The sequence below is a fragment of the Notamacropus eugenii genome, chromosome 5, assembly GCF_028372415.1.
Source record: "Notamacropus eugenii isolate mMacEug1 chromosome 5, mMacEug1.pri_v2, whole genome shotgun sequence".
Lineage (NCBI taxonomy): Eukaryota > Metazoa > Chordata > Mammalia > Diprotodontia > Macropodidae > Notamacropus > Notamacropus eugenii.
Window position 1 is genome coordinate 272,559,577 of NC_092876.1, and position 19,891 is coordinate 272,579,467.

The 19,891-nt window shown below is 39.9% G+C and overlaps 1 protein-coding gene across 10 annotated transcripts in view; it reads left to right on the forward strand.

Moving 5' to 3' along the window:
• The window catches only part of LOC140506079 (von Willebrand factor A domain-containing protein 5A-like), a 63,902-nt gene that overhangs the window by 18,222 nt on the left and 25,789 nt on the right, over positions 1-19,891 (forward strand). For 2 of the 10 annotated variants that reach the window (XM_072612848.1, XM_072612845.1), the window contains exon 1: positions 18,945-19,044. The exons of 6 other annotated variants lie outside the window; for them this stretch is intronic. Coding sequence is in view for 1 of the 4 variants with exons in the window: in XM_072612841.1 (XP_072468942.1) it covers positions 10,518-10,654; positions 11,010-11,136; positions 12,056-12,135 (344 nt within the window). In the remaining 3 variants the exon portion in view is untranslated. Of the gene's footprint in view, positions 1-10,517; positions 10,655-11,009; positions 11,137-12,055; positions 14,500-18,944; positions 19,045-19,891 lie in introns of those variants that run through there. 2 more of the 10 variants (XM_072612841.1, XM_072612846.1) reach the window with 2 other exon arrangements.

Here is a 19,891-nt window from a genome sequence, read left to right on the forward strand (position 1 = left end):
GACAAGCTTATAATTATGGGTGACTTTAATGCTAGAGTGGGCTCAGACAACCAGACTTGGCAGGAAGTCCTACAGAGGGATGGAGTTGGAAACAGCAACAGCAATGGTCATTTACTGCTGAAGACTTGTGCATTGCATGACCTCATCATGAGGGCTTATGGAAAATTATGTCAAAATTTGGTTGCCGGGAAAAATTCATCAGTATTGTACATCAATTTCATGATGGCATGTTTGCCCAAGTTCTGGAAAATGGACAATGCTCTTGTGCCTTCCCAGTCACTAATGGAGGGAAACAGGTGTGTGTGCTTGCTCCCATGCTTTTTTTTAACATGATGTTTTCAGCCATGTTATCAAATGCTTTCAATGAGGATGAACATGGCATCAAGGTCAGCTACCGTACTGATGGTAAGTTCTTCAATTTGAAAAGGCTGCAAGCAAGACCACAGTGGAGGGAGTGTTGGTGCATAATTTTCTGTTTGCAGATGATTGTGTACAATGCAGCCTCTGAAGCTGAGATGCGACAAAATTTTGGCCTAATATTTAACACCAAGAAAACATAAGTCCTTCTCCAGCCACCACTCCACCATTCATTCATGGAACCATCAGTTGCAACAAATGGAGAAGTTTTGATTGCTGTGGATAAGTTCACTTACCTTGGTAGTGTACTTTCCAGGGATGTACACATTGACAATGAGGTTGATGCATGCATTGTCAGAGCTCGCTCATTGTTTGGGAGGCTCCGAAGAAAAGTATGGGAGACAAGAGGTATTAGACTGACTACCAAACTGAATGTTTACAGAGCCATTGTGTTGACCTCATTGTTGAAACATGGACAGTCTACCATTGCCATGCCAGGAAAGTGAATTGCTTCCATTTGAACTGTCTTAAGATTCTGAGGATCACCTAGCAGGAAAAAGTACCAGACAATGAAGTCCTTGCTTGAGCTGAACTGCCAAGTATTCAAACTACTTCAGGGAGCGCAACTCTGATGAGCTGTCCATATTGTTCAAATGCAAAATGTGTGCTGGCCAAAAAGACTATTTTATGGAGAATTTGCTTGGGGCAGGTAATCACATGGTGGTCAGAAAAAGTGATAAACAAGGACACTCACTTGAATTTGACTGTGCAACATGGGTGACATTGGCACAGCATGGCGTGCCCACATCAGAAAGAGTACTGTGCTCTTTGAGCAAAGTAGAATTGAGACAGCACAAAGGAAATGTAGGATGCACAGATTTGGAGTATCTATCCCAAATGTTCCCATGGACTATCTGTGCCCAGCCTGTGGTAGAACATTCCAAACTCATGTTGGTCTGATCAGCCACAGTTGGACACACTGAAATTTCACTTTATCATGGTGATATCATTTTGGTCCTCTTTGAAGATGAAGGACAACAACCGTGTACCTAATCTATTCCACTGATCCACCACTCTGTTTATTAGCCAGTGCCAGATTGTTTTGATAATTACTGCTCCACTAACAAGAGTTTGAGATCTGGTACAGGTAGACTACCTTTGTTTACATTTTTTTTATTTGATTACCTTGATATTTTTGACATATTGTTCTTCCATGTGAATTCTATTTTTTTCTAGCTCTAAAAAATAGTTTTTTGGTAGTTGCATTGGTGTGACACTGAATAAGTAGAATTTCCATTTTTATTAAGTTGATTCATCCTATCCATGAGCAATTAATATTTTTTCCAGTTGTTTAGATCTGACTTTGTTGATTTGAAACATGTTTGCTAATTTTATTCAGGTCATTCCTGGGTTTTTCTTGGCAGGTAGACCTTAAAGTATTTTATATTGCCTAGTTATTTGATTTTTTTTTTTAATTTAGTATTTTTCCCAATTACATGTAAACATGTAATTAACATTGGTTCTTAAAATTTTGATTTCCAAATTCTCTCCTTTCCTCCTCACCCCCTTAACTGAGAAAGCAAATAATTTCATTTAGGCATATATTAGTTATTTTCAGTGAAAATTCTTTTTCTACATTTCTTGCTTCTGAACTTTGTTGGTTCATTCCCATTACATATAATGCTTGCTGATGGTTTTAAATAAATATTACTTATTATTAAAAAGTTGCATTCCCATGCATTATAGTGCTTTTAACAAGAATTGATGTTGTATTTTGTCACAGACTTTTTACATCTATTGAGATGATCATATGATTTCCTTTGTTCTTGCCATTAATATCATCAGTTATACTGACAGTTTTCTTTAATGAATCAGCCTTGATATATTCCCGGTATCAATGTCACAGGTTCATGGTGTAGGATCCTTGTGATATTTTGCTATAATGTCATTGCTAGTATTTCATTTAAATTTAGTATTTATTCAGAATTTTTGCACTCACATTCGTTAGGGAAATTGATCTATACTTTTCTTTTTTTGTTTTCTCTCTTCCTGGTATGGGTACCATAATTTAGTAGATTTCCTTCTCTACCTGTATTCCAAATAGTTTATATACTACTGGGATTAATTGTTCCTTTAAAAATTTAGTTGAATTCATTTGTAAATCCATTTGACCCTGGGAAATTTTTTTTTAATCTATTTATTTTTGGATTTCAACACTCATTTCCACAAAATATTGAGTTCCAATTTTTCTTCCCATTTCTCCTCTCCCCCCTTCCCATGAAACCTTGCATTCTGATTACCCCTTCCTGCAAGGTACCCTCCTTTCTATCACACCCCACCCTTCTCTTATCCCCATCTTCTCTCATTTCTTGTAGGGCAAGATAAATTTCTATACCCATTACCTGTGTTTCTTATTTCCCAGTAATATGCAATAATAATTCTCAACATTCATTTCTAATACTTTGAATTCCACCTTTTCTCTCTCCCCCCGTCCCTCCCCACCCATCCCCACTAAGAAGGCAAGCAACTCAGTATAGGCTATATGTGTGTTGTTTTACAAAAGACTTCCATAATAGTCATGTTGTGTAAGACACACTATACTGCCCTACATCCTACCCTGTCCCCTTTTTTTTCTATTTTTTTATTTGATCTTGTCCCTTTCCAAAAGCATTTACTTCTAATTACTCCCTTCTCCCATTTGCCCTCCATCCTATCATCCCTCTCACCTCACTTGTCCCCTTATCCCCTACTTTCCTGTAGTGTAAGATAAATTTTCATACCAGATTTAGTAAGCATGTTATTCCATCCCTAAGCAGTATGTGAAGAGAGTAAGCATCACTTTTCCCCTCTCACCTCCTCCCTTTTCTCCTCCATTGAACAAGGTTTTTCTTATCACTTTTATGAGTGATAGCCTGCCCCATTCCATTTCTCCCTTTCTCTTCCCAATATTTTCCTCTCTCTCCCATTAATTTTATTTAATTTTTTTATGGATATCATCTCTTCTGATTCAACTCAACCTCTTCTCTCTATCTATGTGTGTGTGTGTGTGTGTGTGTGTGTGTGTGTATGTGTGTATGTGTATGTGTTTGTTTGTATAATCCCTCCACCTACTCAAATACAGAGAAAAGTCTCAAGAGTTACAAATATTATCTTTCCATGTAAGAATGTAAACAGTTCAGCTTTAGAAAGTCTTTTATGATTTCTCTTTCCTGTTTACCTTTTCATGCTTCTCTTGATTCTTGTGTTTGAAAGTGAAATTTTCTATTCAGTTCTGATCTTTTCATCATAAGTACTTGAAAGTCCTCTATATCACTGAATGACCATTTATTCCCTTGAAGTATTGTACTCAGTTTTGCTGGGTAGATGATTCTTGGTTTTAGTCCTAGTTCCTTTGACTTCTGGAATATCCTGTTCCAAGCCCTTTGATCCCTTAATGTAGAAGCTGTCAGATCCTGTGTTATCCTGATTGTGTTTCCACAATACTTGAATTGTTTCTTTCCAGCTGCTTGCAGTATTTTCTCCTTGACCTGGAAACTCTAAAATTTGGCCACAGTATTCCTAGGAGTTTCTCTTTTTGTTCTCTTTCAGGAGGTGATCAGTGGATTCTTTCAATATTTATTTTGCCCTTTGGTTCTAGAATATCAGGGCAATTTTCCTTGATAATTTCTTGAAAGATAATGTCTAGACTCTTTTTTTGATCATGGGTTTCAGGTAGTCCCATAATTTTTAAATTGTCTCTCCTGGATCTATTTTCGAGGTCAGTTGTTTTTCCAATGAGATGTTTCACATTATCTTCTATTTTTTTTCAAACTTTTGGTTTTGTTTTCTAACATCTTGGTTTATCTTATGGTCATTAGCTTCCCTGAACTTGATTCTCTCTTTTAAGGAGCTATTTTGTTCAGTGAGCTTTTGAACCTCCTTTTTGATTTGGCTAAATCTGCTTTTTAAAGCCTCCTCCTCATTGTATTTGTGGACCTCTTTTTCCAGTTGAGTTAGCCTATTTTTAAAGGTGTTATTTTCCTCAGCATTTTTTTTGGTTCTCCTTTAGCAACCTGCTGACATGGTTTTCAAGCTCTTCTATGACCTGAACCCATTTCATATTGTTTTTGGAGGTACTGGAGGCAGAAGCCTTGACTTCCTCTGACAGTATGCCTTCTTCTTCCTCATATGAAAGGATGGAAGGAGACACCTGTTCACCAAGAAAGTCTCCTTCCATGGTCTTCTTTTTTTTTCCTTTTGGGGGCATTTTCCCAGTTATTTGACTTTTGAATCTTTTATCAAGAGGAGGGTCCTAGTGCTCCTCCTCCTCCCCCCAGTACTTTACTCAAGGCTGAGGTTCAGATCAGCAGTTCAATTCCCCCAGAGGCTTTAAACTGAGCTTCCTGGACAATGGACCCAGGCTGCTTCTGGGCCCACTGTAGCCACCCACTGCCCACTGCTGCTGCTGCTGCTGCTGCTACTGCCACCACCTATGCCACCACCTAGGGCTAGGGCTGGAGGGACCCTGCTCCCCTCTTGTCCAGCTGGGAAAGCCCTCCCACACTGACTTTGGATCTTTCTTTATTGCTTGTGGATTGAGGGATCTGGGACTCTCCCTGCTGGGAATTCTGCCCTGGAGATTTAGGTCCTGTTCCTCCCAGTGCCACGTGGCCAGGGCTAGGCTCTGCTCAGCATGCAGCCTGATATACCTTTCCTGTTGGCCTTCCAGGTAACCTTTGGCTGGAAACCTCTTTCACTCTGTTGTTCTGTGGCTTCTGCTTCTCTAGAATTTGTTGAGAGTCCTTTTTTACAGGTATTTTGTGGGCTGTGGGAGCAGCGCTAGAGTATATGCATCTTTCTACTCCGCCATCTTTGGGGTATTTTTCTTAGGAATTTCTTTGATAATGTGGTCAATTTCTTTTTTTTTTTCCTAAAAAGGAGTTATTTAAGTATTCTATTTCCTCTTCTTTTAATGTAGGCCATTTATCTTTTTGTAAATATTCATCCATTTCCTTTAGATTGTCATTTTTATGGGTATAGCTGGGAAACAGCTGCTACTGATTGTTTTAAGTTCTGGTTCATTGCTGATAAATTTGCCCCTTTCATTTTTAATACTGGCAGTTCAGTTTTCTTCTTTCATTTTTTAAATCAATTAAGCAATGGTTTATCTATTTACATTTTTCATAAAACCAGCTTCTAATTTTATTTATTAGTTGAAAGGTATTCTTTCAGTTTTATTAATTTCTCTTTCAGTTTTCAGGATTTTCAATTTGGAGTTTAACTGAGAAGTTTTGATTTGTTCTGTTTTTTTTTTTCTTTTTTTTTTTTAATTTGTGAGCCCAGTTTATTGTCCTGTCCTTTTCTATTGTATTGGTGTAAAAATTTAGAGTTATAAAATTGAACCTAAGTATTACTTTGTCCTGCACCCCCTAAATTTTGGTATGGTGTCTCATTGCTATTCTATTTAATGAAATTATTGTTTCTATTATTTCTTCTTTAACCCACTTATTCTTTAGGATTAGATTGTTTCATTTCCAGTTAAGTTGTAATCAATCTTTCCATTTTATTGAATGTAATTTTTATTACATTTTGATCTGAAAGGGGTGCATTCAATATTTCTGCTTTTCTGCATTTAGTTGTGAAGTTTTTATGTCCTAACACATGGTTAGTTTTTCTGGAGGTGCCATGTGCTGCTGAGAAAAAGACATTTCTTTCTATTCAGTTTTCTCTAGAGATCCATCATATCTAACTTTTCCAGAATTCTGTTCACTCCTTAACTTCTTTCTTGTTCATTTTGTGGTGAGAGGACATTGAGTTACTCCACTAGTATAGTTTTACCATCTATTTCCTCCTGTAACTCATTCACCTTCTTCAAAAATATCGATGTTATACCATTTGTTGTATGTCTGTTTATTATGGATATCACTTCATTGTCTATGGTACCTTTCAGCATACTTTAGTTTCCTTCCTGATCTTTTTTAATTAGGTCTATTTTTGTTTTGTCCAAAATTGTAGTTACTATCCCGTTTGTGTGGGTGTGTGTTTGGGTTTTTTTTGCTTCTGTTGAAGCATATTACATTCTGCTCCAGCCCCTTACCTTTACACTGTATGTCTCTGTTTCAAATGTGTTTCTTGTAAACATTATATTGTAGAATGCTTTTTAGTCTATTCTATTATCCATTTCTCTTTTAAAGGTGAGTTCATCCCATTCATATTTATAGTCATAACTAACTATGTATTTCCCTCCACCCTATTTTCCCCTGTTTATCCACATTTATACCTTCTATCCTCTTTCCTTTCACCCTGTCACTCCTCACAGGTGTTTTAATGCTAATCATTGCCTCCTCTAATACCCTCTCTCTTCTATATACCCCCTTCCCTCTTCTCAATCTTCCTCACTTTTTACTTCCCTAAAGGGTAAGATAGATTTCTGTATCCAAATGAGTATATTATTGTGTCTTTAAGATGAGAGTAAGGTTAAACTTTGCCTACTACCCCCCATCTTCACTTCATAATAATAGCTCTTTCACACCTCTTTTATGTGAGATGATTTACCCCGTTCTGTCTCCTGCTTCCCTCTTCTCCCGGTACTGTCTTCTTTCTCACTCCTTAATTTTGTTTTTTTGATTTCATCCCATCACAGTCACCTTACACTGGCATCCTCTGTCTGTGAATACTCCTAATTTCTCTTCTAGTGGTAAAGTTCTTAAGAATTATAAATATCACCTTGCATGTAGGAATAGAAACAGTTTATCCTCAGTGAATCTCTAACATTTTCTTTTTCTTGTTTTCTGTTTTATGTTTTTACATTTCTCTGGAGTCTTGTATTTAAGGAACAGTTTTTAAAATTTCATTTTAGTTTTGAACATTCACTTCTTTCATATTCTGAGTTCTAAATTTTCTCCTCTTTCTTTCCCCCTTTCCCCAAGACAGCATGTGATGTGATATAGGTTATCTAAATACATTCATATTAAACATATTTTCACATTAGTCATATTGGAAAGAAAGTTGTAACCAAAGGGAAAAACCATGAGAAAGAAGAAACACAAACGAAAAAAGATAGAGAAAAAAAGATTGTGTGTTTCAATCTGCATTCAGACTCTATCATTCTTTCTCTGGATGAGGGTAGCATTTTCCATCATGCATCTTTTGGAATTTTCTTATAACCTTGGTTTGCTGAGAATAGTAAGTCTATCAGAGTTAGTCATCGCACAATGCTGCTGTTGTTTTGTATAATGTCCTACTGCTTCTGTTCACTTCACTCAGCATCAGTTCATGTAAGTCTTTTCACGTTTTTATGCAGTCTGTCTGCTCATCATTTCTTAGGGAATAATACTATTCCATTGCATTCATATACTAGAACTTGTTCAGCCATTCCCTCAATTTCCAATTCTTTGCCACCACAAAAAGAGCTGTTACAAATATTTTTGTACATGTGGGTCCTTTCCCTTTTTTATCCTCTCTTTGGGATACAGAACTAGAAGTGGTATTGCTGGGTCAAAGAATATGTACAGTTTTATAGCTCTTTGGGCATAGTTCCAAATTGCTTTCCAGAATGCTTGGATCAGTTCACAACTCCATCAACTCAACACTGCATTAGTATTCCAGTTTTCCCACATCTTCTCTAATGTTTAACATTTTCCTGTTTTGTCATGCTAGCCAATCTGATAAGTGTGATATGGCCCCTCAGAATTGTTTTGATTTGCATTTCTCTGAACAATAGTAGGTTAGAGCATTTTTTCATATAACCTAGACAGCTTTAATTTCTTCCTCTGAAAGCTGCCTGTTCATATCCTTTGACCATTTACCAATTGGGGAATGACTTGTATTATTGTAAATTTGACTCAGTTCTGTACATATTTTAGAGATGAGGCCTTTATCAGGAACACTGACTGTAAAAATTGTTTCTCAGCTTTCTGCTTCTCTTCTAATCTTGCTTTCCTTGACTTTGTGCAAGACCCTTTTAATTTGCTATCATCAAAATGATCCATTTTGCATTTCATAATGTTCTCTATCTCTTTTTTGATCATAAGTTCTTCTGTTCTCCATAGATCTGACAGGTGAACTATTCCTTACTGTCCTAATTTGCTTGTACCATCAGCCTTTGTATCTAAACTGTGTACCCATTTTTGACTTTATCTTGGTATGTGGTGTAACATATTGATCTATGCTTAGTTTCTGCCATCCTGTTTTCCAGTTTTCCCAGCCATTTTAGTTAAATAGTGAATTCTTGTCCTATAAGCTGGAATCTTTGGGTTTCTCTAACAGGAGATTACAATAATCCATGAGGGCTGTGTTTTGTGTACATAACCTATTTAACTGATCTACCACTCTGTTTCTTAGCTAATACAAGTAGTTTTGATGATTGCTTCTTTATAATACAGTTTTAGATCTCGTATAGCTAGGCTATCTTCCCTTTTCATTAATTCCCTTGATATTCTAGACCTCTTCTTCTTCCAGATGAATTGTATTATTTTTTTTGTTTTTTGCAAAAATCAATTTTTTTTAAAATTCAGCTTTGGTGTTTTAATTAGGAATACTTGAAAGTCCTCAGTTTCATTAAATAAACATTTTCCTCCCTGAAGGAGTACACTCAGTTTTGCTGGTTACGTGATTCTTGTAATCCTAACTCCTTCCAGAATATATTTTAAGCCTTCTGGTTCTTTTATGTGTAAGCTGCTAAATCCTGTGTAATCCTGAATATGCCTCCACAGTATTTGAATTGTTTCTTTTTGTCTGCTTGCGGTATTTTCTCCTTGACCTAGGAGCTCTGTAATTTGGCTGTGATATTCCTTGGAGTTTTCATTTTGTGATCTCTTTCAAGTGGTGAGCAGTAGATTCTTGCCATTTCTGTTTTATCATTTTGTTCCAATATATCAGGAGAGTTTTCCTTGATAATTTCTTAAACTATGAGATCCCGGTACTTTTTTTCATCTTGACTTTCTGGCAGTTCAATAATTCTTAAATTATCTCTCTCAGTTTCCAGGTTGATTTTTTTTTTCAAATGAGAAATTTCAGATTTTCTGTTTTTGAAATTGTTTTAATTATGTTTTATCAAGTCTTGATTTCTCATGGGCATCTTTTGCTTCCTCCTGACCATATCTCACTTTTAAGGAATTATTTTCTTCACTCAGCTTTTATGCATTTTTTTTCCCCATTTGGTCAATTTCGTTTTTTGAAGAGGTATTTTTTTGTTGAATTTTTCTGTATCTTTTTCCATTTATTGTGTTTCTTTACCCAAGCTGTTGGCCCTTTTTTTAATGGTCCTCATGCATTTCTTTTCTCAATTTTTCTTCCATTTCTCTAATTTACTTTTAAAAGTCCATTTTTAAATCCTGTAAAAATGAATTCTAAAAATGTTAAGACATATAATTGGGGAAAAAAGTAAAATACTATTTCAAAAAATTATTATTTGGGGGGAAAATAAATAAAACTCTTTTTTAGTCTCTTCCATGAGCCCTTTTGGTGACTGTGACCAATTTACATTTTTCTTTGAGGCTTCAAATTTAGTCATTTTGACACTTTTCTGTGACTTGCATCCTCCCTATCACCATACTCTTTTCATATAATCATATAAGGTTGTTTTTTTGTTGTTGTTTTGTGGGGTTTTTTGTTCATTTTTTGTATCTGTTTTGTGACTTTGTACTTGTAAGTGAGTGTTGGGCTCTGTTTCTACACTGTCCTGTCTGCTGTGCCCAGGCTCTGGGGCCTTGCTACTGGCTTTCCCTGGGTCCCAGGGCCTAGGGGCTGACCTGCACTAGTTAGGAGGGCCTCCCTGCTGGCTTGCACTGTGGGTGGGGTCTTGCTATTGCCCAACTGGAGGTAGGGGGGGTCACTGTCATGAATGAGGACAGAACTAGTTGGTGGCATGTACTGGGGACCAGGTCTTACTCTCCTTTTCATCTGGGAATCCTAGTTTGCACTAAGGCAGGGTCATGCAAGTGGATTGCCCTGGGGCTTAGCAAGGCCTCTTTGGAATTTGGGGGGCATTTACTGTCTGAAGTCTCTTGGATGTAAAGCCTGGGGTTCTCAAATTAGGATTATTGCGAGCAGCTCTCTCCATTTTACCCTCCTACCTAATATAGCCTGCTTTGTGTCTAGTAAGTCTTAACAGAATGACATTTTCCCTCAGCTACCATGGGGGTGTGAGTGATGCTGAAGTTTGTTGTTTATTCCTCCAGACAAATCCCCTCCAGATTCTCCACTTCTGCAGCTGATTTCCCTCCAGAAGGCAGATGGTTCCTGGGAACTAGATGAATCTCTGGCCTCAGTCCTGGGTATGAATGTTCAGAGTGCATTGGCTGCATTGCCTGATCAGGTAAGATTCCAGAGAGAGCAGGGCTTAGGGTGGGTATTAGGGTGTAAAGCAAGAGAAAGGGAGTATAATGTACCTTTAGATGGAGTGATGGGAGCCATTGCCCATTAGATGTGGTCTGTGACTGAGAGGTTGATGGAAATACTTTCTAGGCCTTAAAGGTAGATAGCTCCTCATGCTCAGTAACATTTGTTCATTCAGGAGAGCAGTAAGGGCAGGGAACTGGAAGGAGAAGTAGATAATCTATCTGGGGTCAGTTTTTTCTATGGTCTTGGATGGGACAGGAACCATCCAAAGGTGTATTTGCCCCTTTCTGGGGTCCCCTGACCCTGGGGCCTTTATTCTGTATATTCTCTAGAGTAAAGATGTCCCAAGGTGGGCCACTATCTTGGCTGTGCTATGGATGCACAGCTGCAGTTGTGACCAGAAAGAAGAATGGGAACTCCTGGAAAGGAAGGCTGTGGCATGGATCAGGGCTCGATCTGGTAAGGATTCTACCTTGAGAACATTTTTCCTCATAAATTAGGAGACTTACTATTTCCTCAGGATACTGCCTCATTAACCTGACTGGTGGGAGATGAAAGGATTGAAAGGATTGATGACCTGATTCCTTTGTGTTCCACTTTTCTGGTCTTTCCACCCAGAGAAAGGACTCATAGGTAGTGAGAGACATAGAGGAGACATAACAATAAGATTGGAAATGGCAATGGGAAAGGGTGGTGGGATATCAAGAACACTTGACAGAGTAGTCTTGCCTGTCTTCACATTCCTTCTGCCAGGCTGCTAGCATCCCTCCTACTTTAGTCCCATGGATGCCCCTTGAGGCTGATCTGACAGCTATTCACTCCTCTGGTTGCAAGAATGTTGTACCTCAGAAGCGTTTGTGAAGTCAGAAAAAACGAAAAGGGAAGTTAAGGGATGAGAAAAGAGAAGGAGCATGACTCTTGGTGGGAATATAGTAGTGCCTTCTGTTAAACGTAATAAATGCTTACTGCTTGTTTGCTGCAGCTAGAAATGGTTGCAGAGGGCAGAATGGGAGTAGAAGTAGCTAGGTAGTACAGTGGATAGAAAGCTGATGCTGGAGTCAGGAGGATCTGAATTCCAATCTGGCCTCAGATGCTTACTGTCTATGTGACCCTCAGGAAGTCCTTTAACCCTGTTGCCTCAGTTTCCTCATCTGTAAAATGATCTGGAGAAGGAAATGGCAAACCACTCCGTTATCTTTGCCAAGAAAACCCCACGTGAGGGGGGGGTCACAGAGAGTTGTACACTATTGAAATGATACAACTACAAGAAGAGAAAGAATGAATAAAGGAAGGAGGGATGAAAGGGAATAGACTTGAAACAGTTACTCCTCTGCTTTTCCTGGTATTTGTTGTATTATCCATCTTCTTGTGTTTCCAGACTCCTCCCTGGGTGAATGCATCAAAGCTGCCAATGCTCTCCTGAAATCATCTGTGGATCCTGCTGTCTTTGGCCTTTGAGAACAGAAATTGAAGTGTTTATCTTTGGCTGCTGCTCTTTACCCTCTGTCCTGCTAAAACCTGTTCATGTGCATTCCTTTCTGATTATGCTCATTTCCATGAGGACTGGTCCATCAGATTCTTTTAGGTTTAACTCAAATATTTTTTAAGGTCCCTACTATGTGTTGTGCATATGGGAGGATCTAACATATCATGACAAAAATGATAAGTGTTCTCACAAGAAGCTTGCATTCTACTGGGGAAACCAAGTACACAAATCAGAAAATTTGAAAATAAGTACCAAATAATTAAAAATAATCTGATGGGGGGAGGGGAGAAAGGAGGAAGGATCTAGAAAGAACTTTTTCAGTTCTGCAAACACTTTTAAACCAGATCATTCTTTGTCATTAAAATCCATGACATTCAGGGCTGGGGAAGGCAGATGTTACTCTAGCTTTTCCCCTTCCTCCCTTTAGATTATCTCAAGGCATATTAAAGTAAGAATGTTTTCCCCTGGTTTATAACTCCGTAATGAGAGGGAGGGAAGTGTCTACTTTGAAGTGTCTTTTTTTTTTTTTTTTGTCTGTGTGCAGTTAGGGATTTCACTTTTGAGGAGAGAGTGAAAATGCAGATGGAGATAGAGCATGCATGTACCATCACATGTTATTGTATAACAAAACTAGAATTATTTGCATTAGATGACTTGACAAAAATTCTTATAACACTTTATCTTGTACACTACCAAGACAAAGCTGGGAAGTAGGTAAGGACCCAAAACAAAGGGAGCTAGAGGAGGAAGGCAGGCATTAGATTTAGCCTAACTCTGTGCCTGGGGGATCGCTTCAGAAGGGATACCTAAACTGCACTCTACCATTCTCATCCTGTCTGTATGGGCTTTATATCCTCTAGTGCTACAAGCACTGATGAGCTCCCCATGCCACCTATGGCAACTGTTAGAGACATAGAGACTAACCTGTGCTCATGGAGGTGGAATTCTGTGAGTATGGGCTGTGGACCCTTGGCTTTTATGCCCTGTTCTCTACTCAGCAACAGTAGTGATAGAAAGATCTGGGATAGAAACAAGCATCTCCCTCTGTCTGAGATGAAGGAAAAGGCCTTCTCTGCATGTTACAATCTTATATCCTCCCTTGCTTTGTCATAGGTGTGTAAGCCTTTCAGAGATCCTATTATTTGCTGCAAATATTCTACTACCAAGCATAAAATGACTTGCCTAGTAGTACTGCTTGTTTTATCTGGTATTTTCTTGTGCCTAGTCACAGCATCTTAGTCCTTCTACCCCTAAGCTGCAGTCCTGATTGCCTGCTTTCCCAGTGGGCAAACTTCATGCCTTCTCTTTTTCTCCATAGGTGCCCAACTGTTCCAACTCATAAGTGGGACTCCATCATTCAGCCTGTAGCCCTAGTTCCCTTGGGTTGTGGCAGCACTTCCCCAGAATGTCTAGACAAGCCTGCAATTCATGGTATTGGTAGAGGAGGAAGGGCAATGCAACGTTCTAAGATCCTTACAAATCTGCCTAGTCATCTGGTATTGGGAGAACATACTGTCTGTTTAGTGGAAGACACACAACCCTGACTCCACCTGTTCTCCCTTTCTCATTTACTTTTCATTTTTTAGGGAGACAAAGGGGCCCTAATAAATTATATTCAAGACCTTGCTTTAGGCCAAGGACCTTGATGCTCAGGGGCTGACAGATTTTATAGACTGGGGAGTACCTGGGAGGTTCCCTCAGAATTGTGGAGACTCCTAATATAACAGGCTAATCTTCAGAAGTGTGTGTCTCTGTGGAGGAATTTCTCCTAATTGGCTAAAAGCAATGCCCAAGTCAACCACAACCACTTTGTTCAGCAAGCCTTTCACAGACCATCAGCTACAGGCCAGCCATCTTAGCAGGGACTTTCCACAGGTCATCAAACATTAGTGATTGGCCAGTAGTATCCTAGGGCATGACACAAGTTGTGTTTTTAAAGCAAAGGTCATTTAGGAGACTCAGCAGTGATGGGATATTGCAAATACAAGTCCTTAACATTTGTTAATATGTTGTTTTAGAACACACCCAGCTAATATAGCATAGAAAGATCTTATAAATCAAATACAATTAATATAATCAGTATGTGCTTAATTAATCATAACTCAACAGAATTAGTTAACATACCTAATTCAAACTTCATCCTGCTCTGCTTAATTCACTAACTCACTGATATCCCTTAAATCACAATGAACTGAGTAAATACTGATTAAATCAAGCAGGGATATCAAAATTATCTTTACACTAAAAACTTTCTCCAGAGGAAGTAATGTAATCTAAGGCAGGGAAGTCCATACATGGTGCCTGCTTTGAGAGAAATAAACATGGATACAACCTTACCCTGTTTGTCCTTCTTAAACTGAACTCTGAAGGTTTACAACCCTCAAAATGCTCCAAGAAATGGTAGAAGAGCTGGGAGGCGCAGCCACTAGAAGAGATAACTTGACTTTGCCCTGAGAGGTACCATAGCATTATTGGACACATCACCGAAGGGGAAATATGTCAAAAACCAATAAAAGTTCCAGGAAGAAATAGATGGAGGTGTAAAGTCAAGAGAAGGAAAAAATGACCATAAGAATGACTGAGTGCCCTACCAGGGTAAAGAAGTAGGTGAAGAATTAGCACTGTATCCCAGACAGATCATAAAAATGGGAAAAGGACCTTCATGCATAAATGTATTTATAGCAGGTCTTTCTGTGGTATCCAAGAATTGGAAATTGAGGGGATGTCCATCAATTGGAGAATGGCTGAACAAGTTGTGGTATATGAATGTGGTGGAATACTATTGTGTTGTAAGAAGGGGTGAGCAGCTGAACTTCAGAAAAACCTGGAAAGACTTATATGAACAGATGCTGAGTGAAGTGAACGGACCCAAGAGAACAACTTGGATTGTATGTAGTAACAACCACTTTGTGTGATCACCAGCTTTATTAGATTTAGCTCTTCTTAGCATTGCAAGGCTCTAAGACAACCTCAAAAGGCTCATGATGAAAAATGCTGTCCACATCCAGAGAAAGAACTATGGAGTCTGATTGCAGAGTGAAGCAGACTATTTGCTCCCTTTCTGTTTTCTTCTTTCTCATGGTTCATCCCATTGATTCTAAATCATCTTTACAACATGACTGATAAAAAAATATATTTAATATAGATGTATAAGTAGAGCCAATATCAGATGGTGCAAGGTCTTGGGGATGGGGATGGGATGGGAAGGATAGGTCTTTCTCAGGTGATGGAGGGCTCAAAGTGGTTCACAACTGCATTATCAGCTCTGCAGGTAAAGAATGATCTCAAGTGTCACAGGAATGAAAAATTCATTTGGGGGTCAATCATGGGAGAGCTCATATGTAGATTTAAGGGATGCATAATTAAGGAGAGGTCTAATAGTAGGGGTCGTTATGGATGGAAGAAGGAATAAGTATTAATCATCTACCATGTTCCTGGTACTGCACTTGGCTCTTTGTATGAGCTCAGAGTTCTAGGTACACTGAGAAAGTCTAGGATAGGTAAGAAAACTTTGCTGGATGCTGGAAAGCAATAGTGGATATTGGACAGCAAAGTCACTCTCCAAAAGTGATGCCTTGCCTGAAATGAAATCTAAAAGTAACAAATATCCACCCCTGCCTGGGGACATGTCTTGACACCACCACCACAACTCCCATTACAACCACCACATCGAAAATGATTTATTTGACCAGTTTTCAAGCAAGAAGTTTTAAAAAGTTTATCTTTTTATTACAATTATTTTTCTTTTTATTAATTAATTTTTAGTTTTCAATATTTGCTACCACAAAATTAGGTAAGAAAGACCCAGAGTTCAGGAAGTCCTATTTAAAGCATATCTGCAAATTCTGCCTTTATTAAAGCTGTAGAGTGTAAGCTCCTTGAGGGCAGGGACCCTCTTTTTATATCTCTTAACATCTCTGCCCAAAGCACAGTGCATGGCACACTGTAGTCACTTAATAAAGTGTATTGATTAATTACTTTTGTTATACATTATGACAGTGAGAGATATTTTTAATGAACAAAGACCTAGTACCTGACCTAAAGATGCTTATCATCCAATAGGGGAGATAGGACACATGCTTTAAGAACCTCCATACAAAGTAGAATAAGATAAGGCTATAAGATAGCAGAAAGAATCCTTGCTCTGGAGCCACAGGATCTTGGTTGAAATCTTGCTTCTGTTACTTACCAATATTTTCACCTTGGGCAAGTCTCTTCATCTCCTGGGTTTCGATGATCTCAACTTCAAAATGAGAGGGCCTTTATAGATGGACTGGGTTTACCTTCAACTCTAGATTGTAATCCTATTAAAGAAAGACAGCTTTACAAAAGCTCACTGAAAGGAAGACCCAGCATTGGGAAGCTGATGGCTTTCTGGAGGAGATGGCATCTGATCTGAGACTTGCAGGATGAGGATGAGTAGAATTTCCACAGAGGTAAGGAAGGATTTTGAGGTGGAGAATATGATCAAAAGTCCTAGAGGTTTCTTCATTTGTATAATGAAAGGCATAAGTTCTCTTAGCATTATCTTGGTTTGTTGTTGTCTTTCCTTCTTGAGGAGGATCAAAATGACATCACTCTACTTGAGTCAAGTTTCAATGGGTCCAGCTGTGACTGGTCAGATCAATACTAGTTTGGAATGCTCTACCACAGGTTGGGCACCAATAGCCTGTGTGAACATTTGGGGTAGATACTCTAAATGTGCACATCCTGCATTTTCTTGGAGCTGTTTCAGTTCTGCTTTGCTTACAGAGCACAGCACCTTCTCTGATGATGGCATGCCATGCTGAGAGGTCCTATGCCAGTCACACAATCAATTCCAAAGTTCATAAGAGAGACCTTGAGAGTGTCCTGTATTGAGTATGTTTAGGGAATGTGGAGTCATCCCTTTTGGTTGGAATGTAAGCTTTGTGAAAGGAAACGGTATATAGGGTTAGGAAAAAGAGTAGGGCTAGACTACAAAAGGGCTTTTAGGCCAAACTGTGTTTCTGCACCATTCAGAGAAAGTAAAATGTTTTGAAACTCATTTGATCAGTGCTGTACCTCAGGAAGGGCAACTAGGTGGGTGAGTGGACTGAGCACTGGGCTTAGAATAAGGAAGATGAATCTTCCTGAGTTCAAATCCATCCTCAGACACTCATTAGCTGCTTGATCCTAGACAAGTTTGCCTCGGTTCCTCACCTGTAAAATGAGGTGGAGAAAGAAATGGCAAACCACCCTAGTACTGCCAAGAAAACCCCAAATAGGGTTGGGAAGATTTGGACAGGATTTAACAACAACTAGGACAGTAAAGTACTTCAGAAAGGTTAATCTGTTTAGGATTGGGGTAGGGTTGGGTGGGAGGAACTGGAGGCAGTGAGATTTTTAAGGAGACTATTTCTGGAAGAAAGGAAAGGGGTTGGTGGAGAAAATGGGAAAGTAGGGACTGATTGGAGAAAGCAGAGCTAAGCACTTGGAGTCAATTCAAACTTCAACAAGTTTGACCAGCAGGATCAAGCTATTGAAAGCTCTGGCTCCAAGAGGATGGGCTACCATAGCATCTCACAGTCCCTACTGTGTGCCTCTCTTGTCTTTGGCATTTCAGCAATGGCCTTGGGGTGATCTCAAGATGTACTCTCTCTCCTAGGTCAACTGAACACAAATTCCTCTTACCTAATGAGCCTAAGAAGTGAGGACCAAAAGGAATTAGGAATTTTGGGGTACTTACTTGGCCAAAGAGGATAACTGAGCAGGCTAAAAAATAATATTTCTCTTCAAGGATGGATGTACCCCTTTAACTCAGACCTCAAACTCATTTAGGTTCCATGGGGCAAGGCCTGGGCCCTAGCCAGGGACTTCAAATATTCCTTTTTTCACATCATCATACAGGAATAGGGTAATAATACTATTGAGGTCTGTTTCCCCATCCACAGCAGTAAATTCCTGCCAAGCAGAAGGAGCTGCAATGTCTTCCATACTGCTGAAGGCTGAAATGGTCTTGGTTTCCCTCTGGGTTCCCATCCTCTGAAATGTCTCCAGACATAGGGAGCCCACTGAGCAGAGGAATGGCTGGGATGCTTGGATGCTTGTGCTTGGACCCCAGTTCGAAGTTCCCATTTCTCCCTAGCCTCAAAACACTATCCCTGACAGTTTTCTCCCCAGCCCAAGGACACCATGCCTAGCAATAAGTCATGAGTGGGCCTCAGTAAGACAAAGTATCTTTTCCTGTTACAATAACCAGCTGACCTCTGTAGAATTCCCCTTGTCAAAAGAAGATTGTCTTGAACCAGCAGAATTGTCATGTATTGCTTCCCACAGTTACGGTATACAATTCAAGGTCAAGCTGTAGACATCAGCTCTAAAAGGTTTCTTGCTACAGATATAACAGACCACAAATATATCCCTTGGTGACCTCCCCCCCATTCCTCTTCACCCCCATTTTAGAGTAGTGACCAAGGTTGTATGTTTAATAAACTTTGTTTTTCTTTGACTTTAAGAAGTCTTGAGTAGAATTCATTGGAGCAGGACCCAGTGTGTCGGTATTTGGGGTACCTAGCACCCCTAAACATCAGCAGTTGGACAAGAGAAATATTTTAATAGGCAAATAATGTCTTAGTATCACGCAAATAGCAACCCTGACGATCCCCTGAAAAAGAATGTAGAGAACCCCAGGGGTACACTGACCACACTTTGAGAATCCCTGACTGAAGAGCTTTTGGTGAAGCCTTAAGAGCCTTGTGGTGAACGTTTGAGTGCGGAGTAATGAATTTGCAGACAGTCCCTTGAATGTTGCTTACACAGTTTATAGTCAGTGCCTAGGGGAGGGCGGGGCTTTCTCGGAAACCTAAACAGTTGTATCTTTCACTTTGAGGGGAAACTAGCCAGTTGCCAGTGCTGACCAGGTAGGTATGGGCGCCCCCTCCCCAGAAGCTTGGATCTTACCCCCTAGTACTTAGCTAATGATGTGCGTGGGTTTCCCTCCAGCCCTCCCAGCCCCATCCCCACTCCCTCTCTCACCCTCATCCCCAGCCGCACCAGAACCCTCCCAGCAAGGGCGGCTGTTCTAGGTCCGGCTCTGGGGCTCACATGTCTCTGTCCCTCCAGGCGGTCCGGGCACGGGGCAGCTTATTTACTGGTCTTCCTGATGGCTCGCTGCCTTCCGTATCCCATGCCCTCCACGCCTATGCAGCGCTGGGACATCCCCTCCTGCCCAGTTTCTTGCCACTTTGAAGTCCGGTCTTCCTGGGGGCTCCCCTGCGGGAGACATTTAAATAGTATGTGGAGGGTCCTGCTCCTGAATCCAAGGTCCCCTCTTCACTGGGTTTCCTCTTGCGTCCATGGCTACGGGTCTCCCATAAAGAAGTGGCGTCTGCACACCTGGGTACCGGCAGATCCAGGCCCTCAGGGATTTCTTATGCCAAGTAGGGAGGCTGTGGCGCTAAGAGGGAAGGAGAAAATCTCTAAATCTGGGCTTCGGTTTGTGGGCTTAGACGAGTGCGACCTCTGAAAACCTGTCTTCTCCCCCGGTCCCGCTATTAAATGCCTTAAAGACCTCCTAAGGTTGAGAGGAAGGGTTGTGCTTTGGAAAGAACTCCGGACTTGGATCTAAGATTCAGAAGACCTGAATCTGAATTCTGTTTCTGAACCTTGGACAAATCATTTCCCTTTTCGTGGCTTCAGCTGTACTAGTTACAAAGTACTTCCAGCGCTTTGGACCTTTATGAGAACTTTGGCCTTGTTGCCCAGGCC